Genomic DNA, 17,158 nt, shown 5'->3' with positions numbered 1-17,158 from the left:
ACAATATTTCAAAATAAATCTGAATTTTTCTTCAAAATACTGTAAATTTAATTACTGTAATTTAATTACTAATCTGAGAAAAAACTATCTCTTTCACTGTTTTTATTACAGAGTTTAAGATTGTATAAAAACATAATAAATTTCATAAAATCTGTCATTTATAAATCTTACTTTCAAAGTTGAAATTTTGATGACATTAAATAGCTAACTACAAAACAAACTTCAATCACAAAAAAAAATCATATACTTATAAAACTTCATTACAGATTAACAGTATATTTAGTGGTACATAGGAATCTTTTTTTCAGATTTTTTATTATGCATATTACAGCTAAAAGGGAGGTAAGTAAAATATGTAAATTTGTGAATAAGCTAAACTTCAACTGGTGAAGAATGGAAACAATTCACAGCGGACATACTAGGATAGGCAGATGTAATAACTTATCACTTGAAATAGGATATAAAAGCAATGCTGTACATCAGAAAAGTTAAGTGTTATACCACTAGCACAGCTAATACTACAAAAGATAAAAAAAAAAACTATACAAGATCTGTAAATAAAGTAATAAGACTGGCTCAGAAAAAGTTTTTATTACAATCCAATTATACATGTATTCTATCACCTTCAAAATAGTTTCCTTGTGAAGCCACACTACACTTCAACTGGTTTTCTCACTCTTCATAGCAGTGTTGAAACTCAGAAACCGGAATAACCTTCAGATGGTCAGCTACATTTTTTTTTTATGTTTTCTACTTCCAAAATTGTGTCCTTTGAGGTGTTTTTTAAAGTCGGGAACAGGAAAAAGTTGCAGGGACTCAAGCCAGGTGAATAAGGTGGTTGAGGAATTACAGGAATATTTTTCTTTGTCAAAAATTCATTAACTGAGAGTGCAGTGTGACAAGGTGCATTGTCATGATGCAGCATCCAGTTGTCTTTGACGACTGGTCTCACGCAGGCAACTCTTTTCCGCAGTCTTTCAAGAATTTCTTGGTAAACTTACTGATTTACAGTCTGTTCTGTAGGCAAAAAATTCCTTATGGATAATACCACTTCTAATGAAGAAACAAATTAGCATGGTTTTGATTTTTGATTTGCTCATTTTTTGCTTTTTTGGGACATGTTGAGTTTGAAGTGTGCCACTCACTCCTTGCTCTGGCATTTTGTTTCTGGGTCGCACTCAAATATCAAAGATTCATCACCAGTAATATCATTTTTTTACAAAATCAGCATCGGTTTCAATTTTCCCTAAAAGATCATTCTGACAGTTAATTGCCAGTCATACCGTATCAAGTCTCTTGATTCGCTCAACATTGTCGTCAATTGTTCATATAACTATGTTTACTAGTAACTTTACAGTGTTGCCACTTTGGCTATCAAACAAAGCTAGTTTCATTATTTTATTTACAGACCTCATATATTCATCCATATAAACGAATAAATCTTAAAGGTATTAATGAAAACATAATAATGAAGAAAATTACAAAAATGTTACACCACTGAAGGAAACAAATGTATCTTAAAAGTAAACTAATGAATGTGAAGACACATGCATGTGCAAAAACACACATACACATGTCCTTTTTAAGAGTGCATGATATAAACTGAATCTACATAAGCATTTAAAATAAATTGTAGATGTTTCCTAGATGGTATGATGCTGAAATATGCTACTTTTGGGAAGGTAACATGATTGTTGTATATATGTTTCAGTTCATTATAAATTTAGGGACGATCATTAATGTAAAAATTGATAGTAGTATTAAAAGATCTGGGTGAAATGATCAATAGTTAGAATTAAGTTTTGATTACTTACAGTTTTTTAGTGCAGTGTAAATTACTCAACAACAAAAATATACCAAGCAATAACCAGCAAGAGTACATTGGTGCATACACAACCAATCAAGATTGCAAAACCATGAAATAATTTCAGCAAATGACTTTTATTAATTTCCTACACAGCAATTAAGATTGACAAAATTTTTTTTTAGGAAAACAGATACTTTATAATGTGCAAGCAAGCTCAGTGGCAATTTTAAATTACAGAAATGAGTAAAGGATTTAATGTCAAAAAATATGGGTAAGTATATGTCCTACATCTCATTAATGTATAACATCTGAAATTTGTTTAAATTTTAGTGAAATATTTTTCAACACTTTTCTAAAAATACACACTAAGCACATATAGTTTTTTCAAAGACTACTTGGGCGATTCAAATCATGAGCAAGGAGGAGAAAAAGAAATCATAACATTTTTTAAAATAGGAAGTAAGGTTTATAAGTATCAATAACAAAAGTTTAAATAATTGAATAACAGAAAAAATAGCTTACTAAACTTACTTTCACCATAATTAAAGTTAATTTTAATCTTACAACTAAAATGTCATTAAAAAGTATGAAGATAAACACATAAGCGAGATCAGAAATAAATTAATTTTAACGTACTCCTTCATTCTCTCTGTAAATTAATAATCTAACCATTAAAATGCTTATTTTTATTATATTATGTTGTGCTCCACAGTCATGATTTTTTCTCTCATGACTAACAATGTGGAATCCCATGAAAGTACTTTCATGAAAAGTTGAGGTAAGGTATACCTTATCTCAATATTCTGTACTAGGTGGTTTATTTAATAGAATTTAAATATAATTTAACAGTACAGAGGAATAAGATGAATCTTAAATAAAACGATTAATTTCAATAAAATAATTTTTTCCTGTTGCTAATATAAAAAGAAAGCTGTCAACTAACTATTCACTTTCATTCACTGATTGCATTCTGTATTACTTTACTTCATGATTTTACAATTGGTATCTAATGATGTAACAGTCCTAATAGTCAGAGTTAACATTTAATTCAAAGCACAAATCTGCCAACTACAGTAAACATAAATCTAAAAGTTTGATTTATGAAATAAAAAACTTCTAACAAAACTGACACAAAAAACTAGGGCTTTTCTTTAATAATTAAATAATTATACAGGTAATAGCAAAATAAAAAATAATTATGTGGGTAACAAAAATTATAATATTGAACTAACTGAAATACAATAGTCATAAAATAACAAGCCAAAAGATTTATGAACCACAGTACAAAAATTAAGCCAAAAAAACACAATCTGATAAATAAAAAAACTGAAAAAAGAAGAAATTTGAGTGTCAAAAGAGTTACACTATTTGACATTACACTATAAAAATGTACAATTAAAAATACTTTTTCAGTAACTTCCTGTAAATTACAAAAAAAAAAGAGCAAAAGGATGATGAAAAGTGCAAAATATAGATCAAAAGCAAAAGGTTTAGGCAAAGAAAATCTTGTAATAATAAATAGAGATAACAAAAAAACACCACTGAAACAAATAAAAAAAAAAAATTACATTTATATTTTTCGTTTCACACAACTCGCAACTAGTGACAAAATGAAGAAGATTAATAAAACAAAAACTCACAAAAATTCTTCACATAAAAATGATTAGAAATATTTTTGGACCTATTTAAGTAATAAAAAAAAATTTAAAGGAACAATAAATTGCATGCAAGATGTAAAATTTAAATGTAGTCTAATAACAATAAACATCAGCATGCGTATAGGTATCTGTTTTCCTGACTCTTAGAAATAAGCAACTATGTATATTCAAAAATTTTATATAGAAAAATAATTGCTCATGAATCAATATATTATATTTAGATCACAGTGGCAATGAATGTTAAAAGTAATGTGATATGTAAAAAGTAATGCTTTTAGTTAGTTAATTAAAACTCAACATGCTTGTCGACAAAAAAAAAAAAAAATAGCATCACTTCAAAACCAATTTTTAACTTTATACATACAAAAGACGATAATAAACTCTACCAACAAATTAAATATAACGATCAAATGAAGTTGAACCCGATCAATATAAAAGATTAAACACAGAATGCGTTTACAAGCATCACACAACTGTAGACCGAAGATGCTTCCATTTTAATGGATCTGCTTTCATCTTATGGTGACGTTCATTCACTGAATAGTCAGTGTCAGTCTGAATGTTACAAGAATAAAATAAAAAGAAAAAAGTTAGAAGAATACATTTTGTAGTCACTATAGATAAATATTATTTCATTTTATACCATTAAAAAAAATCTTCAGCTACTTAATCAGATTATCTGACAGTAGAGCATGACAATTATCAGTTTTTAAATATAATGATGGTAATGAATTATTTGATAGGTCCTATATTACTGATGATTGATCTGTGGATTCCAAAAATATTTTGTATAAATTGATAAATTTGTATTAAGCTTACTACTGTAGCGTTTCCATAAGTGATTTTTTTAAATTATTATTAATTTTAACAACTACACAACAAATAAAATAAAATAAACATTTTTCAGTTACTTCAAAAAATAAAAATAATGCAATAAACTGTTCAAGAGTATAACAGCTTTGCCACTTTTTCACTAAATTCAGTAGCTCACCAACAACAATTTTAATTTTAATTTAGACATATTTAGGTTAAATTAAAATCGCATAAACCATTTCTCAACATAGTCTTACAAACACGTCTCTGATAATGTGTTTCTAGAAAGTATTATTATTTTAAGGTGAAGGGGTAAAGTCCACAGGACAATTTAACCACATGACTTTAGCTGCAGCACTGAAGGTATTAATCCCCAGTTTGATGTAAAAAAATTTTTTTATTAAATCATTTTGAGCACCTGGCTTTGCAGACAGTTAATACTGGTTGTACACGCCAACCCTACTTGATTATGTGTTGTCGTGCAATAGTACTAAATCCATTGGCTAAAACATGATACCATTTTTATTACTCCAGCACAAAACTATCAGTTACAAAATTGTGAGATATAATATTTGCTGATACATCATCATCACTGCAGCAAATGTAAAAATAATGTAGCAAAAATGAAACAATGGGAAGCATTACAGTCAAGTCTGAATGATCATAAATGCAACATACTGACAAAAACATGTCTAAATTTTAGAAGCATATGACTAAATTTTATTCAATCTTTAGCAAAAAGTGCTCACAAATTAATATGAAGGATGTCTTTTTTAAATAAACTTAAAAAAAATAAAAAGAATACTGAAGGATTTGAAATTCCAGCTATATCATAAAAACTTTCTTCATGTATTGCGTGACAATTGCAATAATCAAGGAGATAAAAATTTCTGGCAAATATTCCATCATGTAGTGTAATTTGGAATAAAAATTCAAATTTTTAAAATTTTAAATTTCAAGGTATAGGGTGCTATGTTAACAATAGATTGATTGACCATTGTGCTTGTATGACTTGAAACAATTTAATTTTTAAATTAATTACCTTAGTTAAAAATAATACATCAAATGACTATAATTTACATGTACATATGTGCAGAACTACATCTTAAGATAAGTAATATACCCTTATCACAGACAAATAATGCTAAATGATAAAATGCTTCTATTAATATAATAGTAATTTTGAAATTAGCTTTCTTAAAAGATTTAAAATTAATGAAACTAGTAATTTTAAAGATGCTTAGGAGAATATAAATAAATAAATAAATAAAAGTCAATACTAACTAATTTTTAAACGAAATATTTGGATGGTATTGAAATTTTTTATTGATTTAAATAGAATGTGCAGTTTTATTGTAATGTAAATCTAATTTTATATCAGACATTCTATCAGCTTGGCTGAAATGCTAAAGGTTATGCAATTATTGAAAAAAATAAAAAAATATTTGACATATTTTAAATGATTTTACTATTATTATAAATTTTAATTTAAAAATGATGAAATTTTGTTAGCACTTATTTTCAACAAATAAAAAACATCATGTGCATTTCATACATTTTTCATAACATTTATTGTGAAACAAATTATTTTCTTTTCTTACATTAGAAATAAAATGTTTAACTCAAAAAATATTGCATGGTCTTTTCTGCTACAGTATGGAAAAAAATAACAAAAACAATACTGGATATTATGGACTTGGATTTTAAAAAAAAATTGTAACAATAATCCTTTTTCTTCAATAACTGCTCTATTAAGCATCTGAACAAATATCATAACAACAAACGCAAACGCATTACCTTGCTTTAAAGAAGGAAGTATAAGAAGCTAGACAATATTACTAAAACAAGTATAATAGAGAAAATAATAAAAATCAATCTAACAAAAAGTGATAATTACCTGGTCTGGTGTTGTATCATTTCTATTCATTCCTTCTTCTTCATCATCTGAATCTTCTTCACCTGATGAATCAGCCGATCCACTTCGATCAACCTTCATGTCTATTACAAAAAAATTTAATATAGTCATAAAATGCCACAAAAAATTGTCCCTTTAACTGCTTGTCATGAATATTATTAACCAATTTTAAAAAAGAAGGAAGATATAATTTAATTTATATGATAAAACTCAACCACAAACAGTGTGACCAAGTTAACATATGAAGAAAAAATGTGAACTAAAGACATTGCCAGACATTGACAGTTGACTCAACAGTCAAATGGTGACAAGTACAGGTAGGTTGCAAGGATCTATTACAGCAGTAATATAGATGTTACATCATTACTAATAAATGTAACATATTTTAATTATTGTTACTATTTATATCCAGTATGAATATTAATACTTAATTTTGCATTGCTTATTTATGGAATTGGAAGGACATGCAGATAGGAAAATTGTGCAGGCAGGCAACATTTGGAATATGTAAACAAATTGTTACGGATGTAGGATGTAGGGGGTGTTTCAAAATGAAATGACTGGCACTAGATAGGGAATCTTGGAGAGCTGCATCAAACCAGTCAAATGACTGAAGACAAAAAAAATTTATGGAATTTTTCAGTTATCATTAAATTTAGTCTAGCAGTTCTTTTTTATTTTATTGTCTACTTCACTGTCTTTCAGTACTTATTTTGCAATGATTAAGACCGCAAACAAGAATAAGGCCACAAGCATGAGAAATCTGCATATTCATCACAAAGAAACATATTAAAAATGTTATTACATACTTAAGAGAAAAACATGTAAATTACTTTACTTCAATTGCAAGCTGTTCACATTTTTCTCACATGTGAAGTTAAGTTGGCTGTGCTGTTGACTGGTGTTTATCACACAGTGCTGTGCCAATCAAGTCCAGTTCCAACATTAATTTCATCATACAGTAAACTGGTAAAGTTGGTTAGTGATCCAGTTCAATTTTATTGGTTTACTCAATACCAAATGTACAGATTTTGATGATTTTTTTTGCCTAACATCTCTTCTTTAATACTTTGTAGAGGAAGCTTCTATGTTAGATTTAAAGTAACTTTAAAAATAATAACTGAGGATTTAAGATATGTTTCACAAATAATATTTGTAATTTTTATTTGTTTGTCATTATTACTCAGTTTTGGATTATTATATCATAGTGATAATGATATATGCTTGAACTCATTCTAATTAGAATATTAGAAAAAAAATACTTGGAACAGTATTTTCATCTAAAACTTTAAAAAATTCAAAAGGAAAACTTCAGATAAAAAGAATAATATACAATTTTCATTCCAAACAACCTTAGCTTACGGTACTTTATATTGTTTCTCCTGCATTTCTTTATTATGAACTGGTTTCTTGATATTTGCATTTCCAGCCAACAATTTTTTTTATCTACTAAGTTTTTTAAGAAGGCCTATCAACATTTTAAATAAAAATAAAACAAAAAAAATGTTCTAACTATTTATTGATAAAACAGACTTTAAACATACGAAATAGGAAGGATATTATACTATATTCAATGACTGAAGCTTATTATTTTTTTAATGTTTACTTTTTGAAGCTGCTGTAAACTTCACTAATTCAAAGTTTTTACAACTAAACAGTATTATAATCTAATTAGTAGTGCATATTTTGAAGTTTTACAAATAAAAAATAAGGTTTAAACTTTAGTAGGAGGAAAATTACATTTTTTATAATCAATTTACTCAGTTAATAATTTACTAATGATATGTAATACTAAACAACATTTTGGGTAGATGGAAAATTATCCTGCATTGCTGATGCAAGAAAAATTCATGTCAACTTTATTATATTATAAATTTTGACGTGAAAAAGTGAAATTCATACACGAATCAATATGTTAATAATTTATAATTTGTTGGTTTATCAATTTGTAACGTTGTAATTGTCAAATGTAATTCTAAGCGTATGACTTTTTCCATTTTAATAGTTTTGGTCTCTCATATCTGATAACAGAACATAATTATAATTACATTGAAAGAGAAAAATCTTAGATTCTGTAACATATAATTTTCTAAACATAAAACAATATTATTCCTGAAAACAGGAAGTCTTAATCTAGATTTTTTTAAATTTAAAAATTAATGGAAAAAATTTCATTTAATTACATATTTCAAAATACAGAGAAATTCTAAATGATGTACTCAATTTAGTAACTATATTTTGTGAACAACACATTGTATCTGACTAATCTACATAGTAAATGAGAGAGTAGGACCGAAAGTTTCAAATAACATTACTAGGACTACATGTAATTACATTAACGATTGTTAAAGAGTGCTTGTGCTGCCATTATGTGTCAGTTGTGAGTAAGATTGCTGCAGGGCAACACAAGATTTTCTGTGTTCTTCAGCATTGCAAATCTCAGTCAGCAACTGCATTGCAGTGTGCGTTTTGTCTCAGATTTAACACTGACCCTCCAGCAAAGAAGAGCACAGGCTGACACCGATTGCATGCGGCAGAGAATGCGAGACGAATTGAAAAAAATTTTATACGAAGCCCAAAAATATCAACCCACAGAGGAAGGAGAGAGAACCTGGATTACTTTGACCGACTGTTTGGCATGTTTTGAGGTGTCATTTACTTTTCAAACCATATCACCTACAATTTTTACAGGCTCTTCACGGAGGTGGCAAACCTGAATCTTATGATCAAATGCTTGAAAACATGGAGGATGACACTTCTCTTTCACGTTTAACTTTTAGTGATGAAACGACTTCAATCTCAGTGGAAGAGTAATAGACACAATGTTTGCATATGCAATCTACAAAATCCCTATGACACTGCATCATGAAAGCGACTCCCCCAAGGTTAATGTCTTTTGCTCCCTATCACAAAAAATGGTTTACGGACCATTCTTTCTTGTGGAATACACGGTTACTGGGATAATGTACCAGGACATGCTGGAAAACTGGCTTTTCTATCAACTAAATGAAGCTTCACAAGGCTTCATTTTTCAACAGGATGGAGCTCCACCCCATTGGCAAATTCAATGCTATTTAAATAAATCTCTGCCTCAACAATGGATATAACACGTTGAGAATGAAAACCTGGCTCTTCAGTTCTGGCCTTCAAGATCACCTGATCTCATGCCATGTGATTTTTCTTGAGGGGGTTTCTGAAAAATGTAGTTTATATACCAACTCTACAAACATCAAATCTGGCCGCCTTGTGGAACCATATCACAGCTGTGATAATTCAGTAACACATTGCGTGTGAGATGAGTTTAACTACTGCTTAGATGTGTGCCATATAGCCGGAGGGAGCAACACTGAATATTTATGAGGTGTATCTGTAAACTTTATTTAGAGTATTATCGGAAATAATTTACTTCATATTTTCATTAGTTCTTAATTTGTCAAGTTACAATTTGTAACTTTGTATACAAAACTGAATATTATTTTGAATTACCCTGTAATTGAAAAATAGACTTTTACCGATATATTTATATTCCAATACAAAATTGTATAAAAGGGATAAATTTGAATCCTTAAAAAATGTATCATAAAATAAATTATGTGAATATCACTGGTTAACTATTGGCTTTATTTTCCTAGTATGCAAATTATTACAATTCTTTTTTTTATTAATATTGTAGAACACTTCATTAAAAAAATATGAAATGTTTGAATTTCTATATGATTTTTCAGATAAATTATAATTCATAACTAACATTCTTAGGCTAATGGAAAATTTGTGGAACCAGTTCATATTAACAAGTCTCATCTAAAAGTGCATAAAAATCCAGAGCACAAGAAAATTCATTTTTTACAAAATGACTTAAAAAATAACTGCTACTTACAGGCAAATAAAAGAGCATTTTTAATAGAATTAACCACAAAATTATTGTCAAGGACATAAATAGTGCAAAACTTAAAACCATTTTTCACTGTATTATTTATACAGACCAAATTAATGGCAATTTTATCTTGTCTTAAGGCAAGTACCAGCTGATTTTCTGTCTTTCTCTGTTCTACATTTTTTCCATCTATAATAACTTCACCCTTCTAAAATATAAACGTGTTAGTTCTTTTCAAATTCTCCTTCTTTATACTTAATTTTTCATGCATTTCCAATCATGGTGTTTTCTATTCTTAAAACTTTCATTACACATCTCTCGTCTCTTACATTCACGTTATATCTATATATGAGATGATCTTCCTACATGAATCTTTTTATTAAATTATCATTTTATTGCTCAAAACCAAGAAAATAGAGGAAATATAAAATATGTGTTATCCACAAAGCAGTTGAATCGAGGCTTACCTCCTTTACTGACAGAATGGTCAGAATGTGAATTATTTTGCTGGGCTTTGGCTTTTGACAATGTGTCATAACAGTTAAGGCAAACACGAAGTGGCTTAGAAGACTGGCTGGGCAACAAGAATCTCTTATTTGAACACGGTCCACAGACAACGGCACCACACTTTCTGCAATGGTGCTAAATAAAAACAAAAATAAAAGCAGTAATATTAATAAACCAAATAGGCAAAATGGAAATTATAATATTTTTAGATTACTTAAAATACACAAAAACTTGGCGTGTAAAAACATATTCAATTGAAGGAAAAATAATACCATTAAAAACATTTACTAGAAAACTATAAGGATCGACAATAAAAAGATTTTTACAAACTTACTACATCTAGTTCACTCCAGCAGCACTTAGCAGGGCAAACTGTTAACTAGTATTAGTATTATTATTATTATTACTACTACTACTACTACTATGTCTACCTGCATACTGTCAAGTTCCATTAGCAACAATGTTGTTATACCCTTTTCTGGCTCAAATAAAACTGTAGTTTGCTTTTGAGTACAAAAGCAGTCACTAATAATCAAAATAACCCAGGAATTACAACATCAGACTTAACAAATATTGTGTTGATAAACAGATGTACTTTAAATTATAGATGTTAAGAATAAATCAAGCATTTAATATTAATGCAGAAAAATTGATCTTTGCAAATCATCTTGTAAAAACAATACTAACATGTATAGATTAACACTAAAATTGATTGATACTTAATTCTACAAATTAATACAGCAGGCTTACCCCAAAGGCTAATAAGAAGTTTATGACTATATAAGGGAATATATATCCCAGATGTGATGATAGTTACAACAGAAAAACTGTTTAAAAAAAAAAGTTACATAATCCATCACCTCAGAGGAATCCATTCCAATTTTGTAGACTTTTTTTTCATTAAGAATACATAAAATAAAAAATATTCACACAAACAAAAGTTAAAGCGAATAAAAATTTATAAAGTTTTAAATCAGAAAATACTTGGTTAGAACTTTATAATAAATTGGAAAAGCAACTTAATGAATTAAAAGAATGGTTAAATTACAGTAAGTTAGCTCTAAATTTAAGTAGACAATCTGTTTATTTTTTGGTAATCATTATGACCGTGTACCCACTAATTTTAATGTTGTAAGTGGAATGATTTAGTTTTAAAAAAATGTTATACAAATTTAGATACTATCATAGATCAACAATTCAGATGGGGTTGTGAAATTTCAAACAAAATAAAACATACAGCTTTTGCATTACAAAACTGAGCAGACTTCTTACAGTTCAAAATTTACTTAATTACATATGAAATTTATTACAGTATTGTAAGCTATGGTATAATTGCATGGGAGTCAGCTAATAAAGATCCAAATCTAATGTTTCATTAGATTCCAAATAGAAACAGAAAAATTCTTAAAAAAAAAATAAAATTATCAAATTACCAATTAATTTAATAAAAAAATACATATTATAATCAGAGTCATAACCCTAAACTAAATTAGAGAAATAACCCTAAACTTTATAAATAATTTTCTAAAATACGAGATGTAAATATGTATTATTATAACAGACAAGTTTTATTTTAATAAACTGCCTCATGAAACTAAATGTCTAGTTTTGAGAAATTATAAATAAAATATTACAAAATCTACAAGAAGAATGCTATGTCACATAGATAAATGCTTAGGAAACTATATTCAGATGTAATCGTTATTATTTTGTTAGTTTTTCTTTTCTATTTTTATATATATATATATATATATATATATATATATGTTTTTTTTTATATGTAAACTGGGCTGTGTATAGATGCCTTGGCACCTCTGCAGAGTACTGTTGACACATTGTCACTGTACTGTGTTACTATGTAACAGATAATTAAATAAATATATGAGGGATATCTCTAAAGTAAACACTGCTAGGAAATTTCTCTCCGCAATGTTGGCAAACTTGTGTCGTTCATGGCCACATTGCATTCTTGTCTGTAAATAGTTGTGTTGTAATATCTTTGATTACATGTGAGTTATTAGTTATGAAATAAATAGGAAAATCGATGTTGCTGCCAACTATGGAATAAGTGGAGTCATATGTTATTTAACCATCAAAACGTTAGGCCGGCTGAAGTTCATAGGTTTAGTTGCTGTGTATGGTGATAATTTAATAAACGAAAGAAACATCCAAAAATGGTATGAAAAGTTAAGAAATTTTTTAAAAGCAGAATTAATGTGCGTGATGAAAAATGTTTTGGGAGGCCCTTGATAATCATCGAGGACTTGTTGAAACAAGTCAATGATAAAATCAGAAAAGATTGTCGCTCAACGATTTCCAACCCAGCCCTTCATTTTCCTGATGTTTCAAGAGCTGTTATTGATTGCACTGTTCATGACCATTTAGGCGTCAGAAAGGTTTGTGCACGTTGGGTGCCGCACGTCTTAATGGAATGTCAAAAAAAAATTCAAATGGGATCTGCTTTGTAATTTTTGATGCACTACATAGAAAAAGGTGATGAATACCTTAATGTTACTGGTGATGAAACGTGGATTTCGTATTACACGCCATGGTGTGATTCTCAATCACCAACCAGACTGACAAAGGTCAAGCCATAGTCATTTGGATGCAAACTGATAGCCACAGTCTTTTGGGATCGGTTTGGCATACTGCTGATTGATTTCATACCATGTGGAACGACTATAAATGGAGAAGCCTCCACAGACTATATAAGTTTCAACGCGCCATTCAAAATTGGCAACAGCGGCTGATCGACGGTGTCATCCTGCTACACGATAATACACGCCCATATGTTGTGGGCCTGACATGTGATTTACTGAGAACATTTGGATGGAAAATTTACAATCACCCACTATATAATCCGGACTTAGCTCCTTCTGATCACCATTTGATTGGGAAATTAAAAGAATTTTTGAGCGGTAAGCAATTCGCAGGTGTCAATGAACTTAATAATGCTGTTAATCAGTGGCGAAATGGTCTGGCGACAGAAGAATATGAGGCTATATTGAAGCTGGTGTATTGCTATGATAAATATCTTAATTTATGTGGCAATTATATAGAGAAGTAGTATAAGAATTAAGAAGTAGTACTATAATTATGTAGTTTAAGAGAAACAAAAAATATTTATAAAGTTTCAAAATATTTTTTTTTACAATGAAACATCCTTAACTTTGGAGATAACCTCTTATATGTAAAAAAATAAAAAATAAATTTGTTTCACTAACTAAAAAAAAAAAAAGTACTTCTGGTTTTTTTCATGTCATCCATGCACATAAAGATAATACATTAATAATAAAAAAATCACTTCTGTTAAACTTACTCTTCTGTTTAGAACAGTGAACTGATTCTTCTTACAATGCATACAAACAGCTGCTTCTGAATCAGGCACCCAAACGGCAGCATGTACTTCAACTGCCTTCTTACCACCTATACCACAAATAAATATAAAACAATTATAAATAAAATTTAATTATATTAATAAAATTTACAGAAAACATGAAAAAAAATTGTTTGTTTTAGATCACATGGAGATACATGCAACTGAGTACAATATTAATGGAGAATAGTATCATAATTAGTATAAGAACTATAAAGTACATGTTTAGAACCTGACTCCTGACAACTAACAAGAAGGTATTCTCTAGAAAATACCTTCTCTTGAAAAAGTGAAGGTTAAATCCTATAAGTTTCAACTATACTAGACTTTTAGCATAAATTACAGAATTTCAAATGTGTCTCAACATTTATAGGCAATGAAATATAATAGAGATTAGAACACAACTTCAAACCTAAATTTATAAAGTTAATCCAGAAGAAACCTCACATTAATTTCTGGTACCACAATTTATATTCTCATTAACAACAAAAATATAGAAGTCAAAGATTAAAAAGAAAAACAGCACAAGTACTAAATCATGTACATGATCTGCCTCACATGACGTGGCTGGGAAATTTTGTGGTTGAACTAATTTATTTATCGAAAGGGTTTTCTACATAATATTTTACCATTATTAAAGTTACTATGATAGCTACAAAATGTTAGTTCTAAAAATATTCAAAAAAAGAAAAGTTTATAAAAATTAACTAAAAATGAAATTACTCATTTAACAGCAAAAATGCTGCCAAATCATGTGCTTATATTTGATTTCTTTAGTAAAGGTCTTTGGTGTTTGATGATGAACAGATTCAAATATAAAATGAAAACAGCCATACTGTTGTTCAGAGTAGAGCAAGGAATGCTAACACATATAGGCTTAATTGTTTTTACAAGTGTTATTAAAAGATGTTAAAATGAAGTACTTGATATGTACATGGTACATATCAAATATATTCTGCCTCATTACAAAGTATTGTTTTCACATAAGTGTTCTTTGGTAGCATGTCAACCATTTCACAGAATTTCACGCAAGAATTCTTATAACACCCATCAAAATAGTGGTGATGTACTTGAACATACAGCAAAATTAATTAACTTCACAGCTTTAAGAAACCAATTGATTACATTAATCAACATAATGGCTTCTATATCTCACTACTGCAAATAAATGCCATGATGGCTATAATAACTTGCTACACATTAAAGAATGTACAAGTAATGATAAAGAAGTTCTAAATAGTAGTTCTGCTGAATTTATTATCTGTATCATCACAACTGTAACCGTGGTAGAATATAACATGATTATAATTATGCAGTGCAACAAGATGGATTATAATATTATAATATGTGGATGTGTGTGTGTGTGTGTGTGTGTGTGTGTGTGTGTGTGTGTGTGTGTGTGTGTGTGTGTGTGTGTGTGTGTGTATGTGTATTTGTGTGAAAGAGAAAAGGAGAAATATAAAACTTTTAATGTCTTTTGAATGAAATATCAACAGTTCAGGTTATTTGAAAACATGTCAGTGACTTACAGAAAACAATATATTTTACTGCATTTCTATAATAAATTGCTAGTTCCAAATATTTTAAAAGATCTATTTTCTTAGTGGTATGTATTATTATAAAGCCATTTCCCTAGAAACTGAACAATTCTCTGCATTAAATGTGTAGTTCAATTACGATTAAATGTTTTTTTTAAAGTTAAAACTAAACTGTTCAAATGATGTAACATGAAAAACTGTGCTTACTTTTTCTTAATAAATCTTCAATGCATTTATTTATATGGGCCATCCATTCTTGCTTTTCTGTTGACGTTGCAGCATACACTGCAAATGATTTAGATGCCGTTCTGATGAGCCAACCATTTCTAAACTCTAAACAAAAAAATCAAACCAAAAAAATTTTTAAATAAATTTATATAAAATCTAAACAACTTTTCTAATTAAGCAATAACCAACAATAACAGTCATTATCTTCCATAGAATCTTTTGCAGTAACTGTTTCTTCAGGCTATACCTAGATTAGTATTCTTAATCAAGAATATAAGTAATCAAAAATATCATTATCATCAAATGTTGTGCAGCAGGTCCCTTACACTACTACTATCTTCATCCATTTCTGTCCCAAGCCTCTTCCTTCATCCTCTTGTAGTTTCCAATCCTCACCTATCTATTAACATCCTTCTTCTTCTATCTTAGTTAATTTCTCCTTCTACTGACCCTTCCAATGCCATTGTCAGGATTCAATTTCCTCACAACATGTCCTATAATCAGTTACCTTTTCTTTTGTATACTTTAGTGCTTTTCTTCTTTAGTCCTGTTCATTTCTTCCTCATTCCTCACTTTATCTATCCACCTTACTTTCTCCCCGCTTCTCATGAATATATTAATTCTAAATCATAAATATATAATTATAAAAAGAATAATTAATAATTTTTAAATGTTTAATTATTCTTAAAATTTGATAATACTGATAACTGTCATTTGTTTAAGCAGTGATTATTGTTAAACCCTTGAGAGGAAAAAATCAAAATACAATGAAAAAATAATTACTCTTAGTACAGCTTTTGTAGGACTTTCCACATCAATTGCTGTTAAAATATGAATTACATATAAAATAGTATAAGGGCTACTGTAAAAGTAAAGAATGTTTATACATAGCACTAATAGATGTTAAAGTCAATTCCTAGTTGTATTTTCTCAAGTTTCATGAATGTAAATATGTGTTATAATTGCATTCCAAAGCATTCAATATGTTTGGAAAAAAGTAGAAAAATCCTCCAAAAATTGAAAATTACACTGTGTCCAATTTTTCAATGCAGGAAAAATTGATCATGTAATGTAAAAAGGGCAAAGAATAGAGGTCTATGGTGATGTAATGAATTAATTGCAAGAAAATTGTGCATTATGTTAAATTAAAGAATTTTTAAATCAATATCAATTTGATTTGTTTTTTAAAACAAGATCAATTTGAATGGCCCTTGTGATGAAGGATTCAGAAAAAAAATTATAATTCTATTTGTAAGGATAGATAATTCAATATTGATGGATTACACAACTTATATCCTCAAATTTTAAGCTCTCTCATACAAAAAATTGTCAATGAAGAACTTGATTTTTAAAAAACTTGTGCAAAATGGGTTCTTTATGTACTAGCAAAAGAAAAAGGAAAAAGTAAATTAATGACAATAGTTTTGACATTTTCCAACTAA

General features: G+C 28.6%; 1 protein-coding gene across 8 annotated transcripts in view; it reads right to left on the bottom strand.

Annotated features, from left to right (window-relative positions):
* Nucleotides 1–17,158, bottom strand: part of rush (pleckstrin homology and FYVE domain containing family member rush hour) — a 67,653-nt gene that overhangs the window by 18,854 nt on the left and 31,641 nt on the right. For 4 of the 8 annotated variants that reach the window (XR_012755637.1, XR_012755638.1, XR_012755639.1 and 1 more), the window contains exons 5-8: nt 15,696–15,821; nt 13,894–14,000; nt 10,535–10,709; nt 6,176–6,276 (exon numbers count right to left, since the gene is read on the bottom strand). Coding sequence is in view for 1 of the 8 variants with exons in the window: in XM_075359566.1 (XP_075215681.1) it covers nt 6,176–6,276; nt 10,535–10,709; nt 13,894–14,000; nt 15,696–15,821 (509 nt within the window). In the remaining 7 variants the exon portion in view is untranslated. Of the gene's footprint in view, nt 1–3,829; nt 4,021–6,175; nt 6,277–10,534; nt 10,710–13,893; nt 14,001–15,695; nt 15,822–17,158 lie in introns of all 8 variants that reach the window. The other 4 variants (XR_012755634.1, XR_012755640.1, XR_012755635.1 and 1 more) reach the window with 3 other exon arrangements.

This window comes from Lycorma delicatula, chromosome 3 (genome assembly GCF_047948215.1).
Source record: "Lycorma delicatula isolate Av1 chromosome 3, ASM4794821v1, whole genome shotgun sequence".
NCBI lineage: Eukaryota > Metazoa > Arthropoda > Insecta > Hemiptera > Fulgoridae > Lycorma > Lycorma delicatula.
The sequence above is the reverse complement of the archived record's forward strand: the minus strand, read 5'-3'. Positions and strand labels throughout refer to the sequence as shown.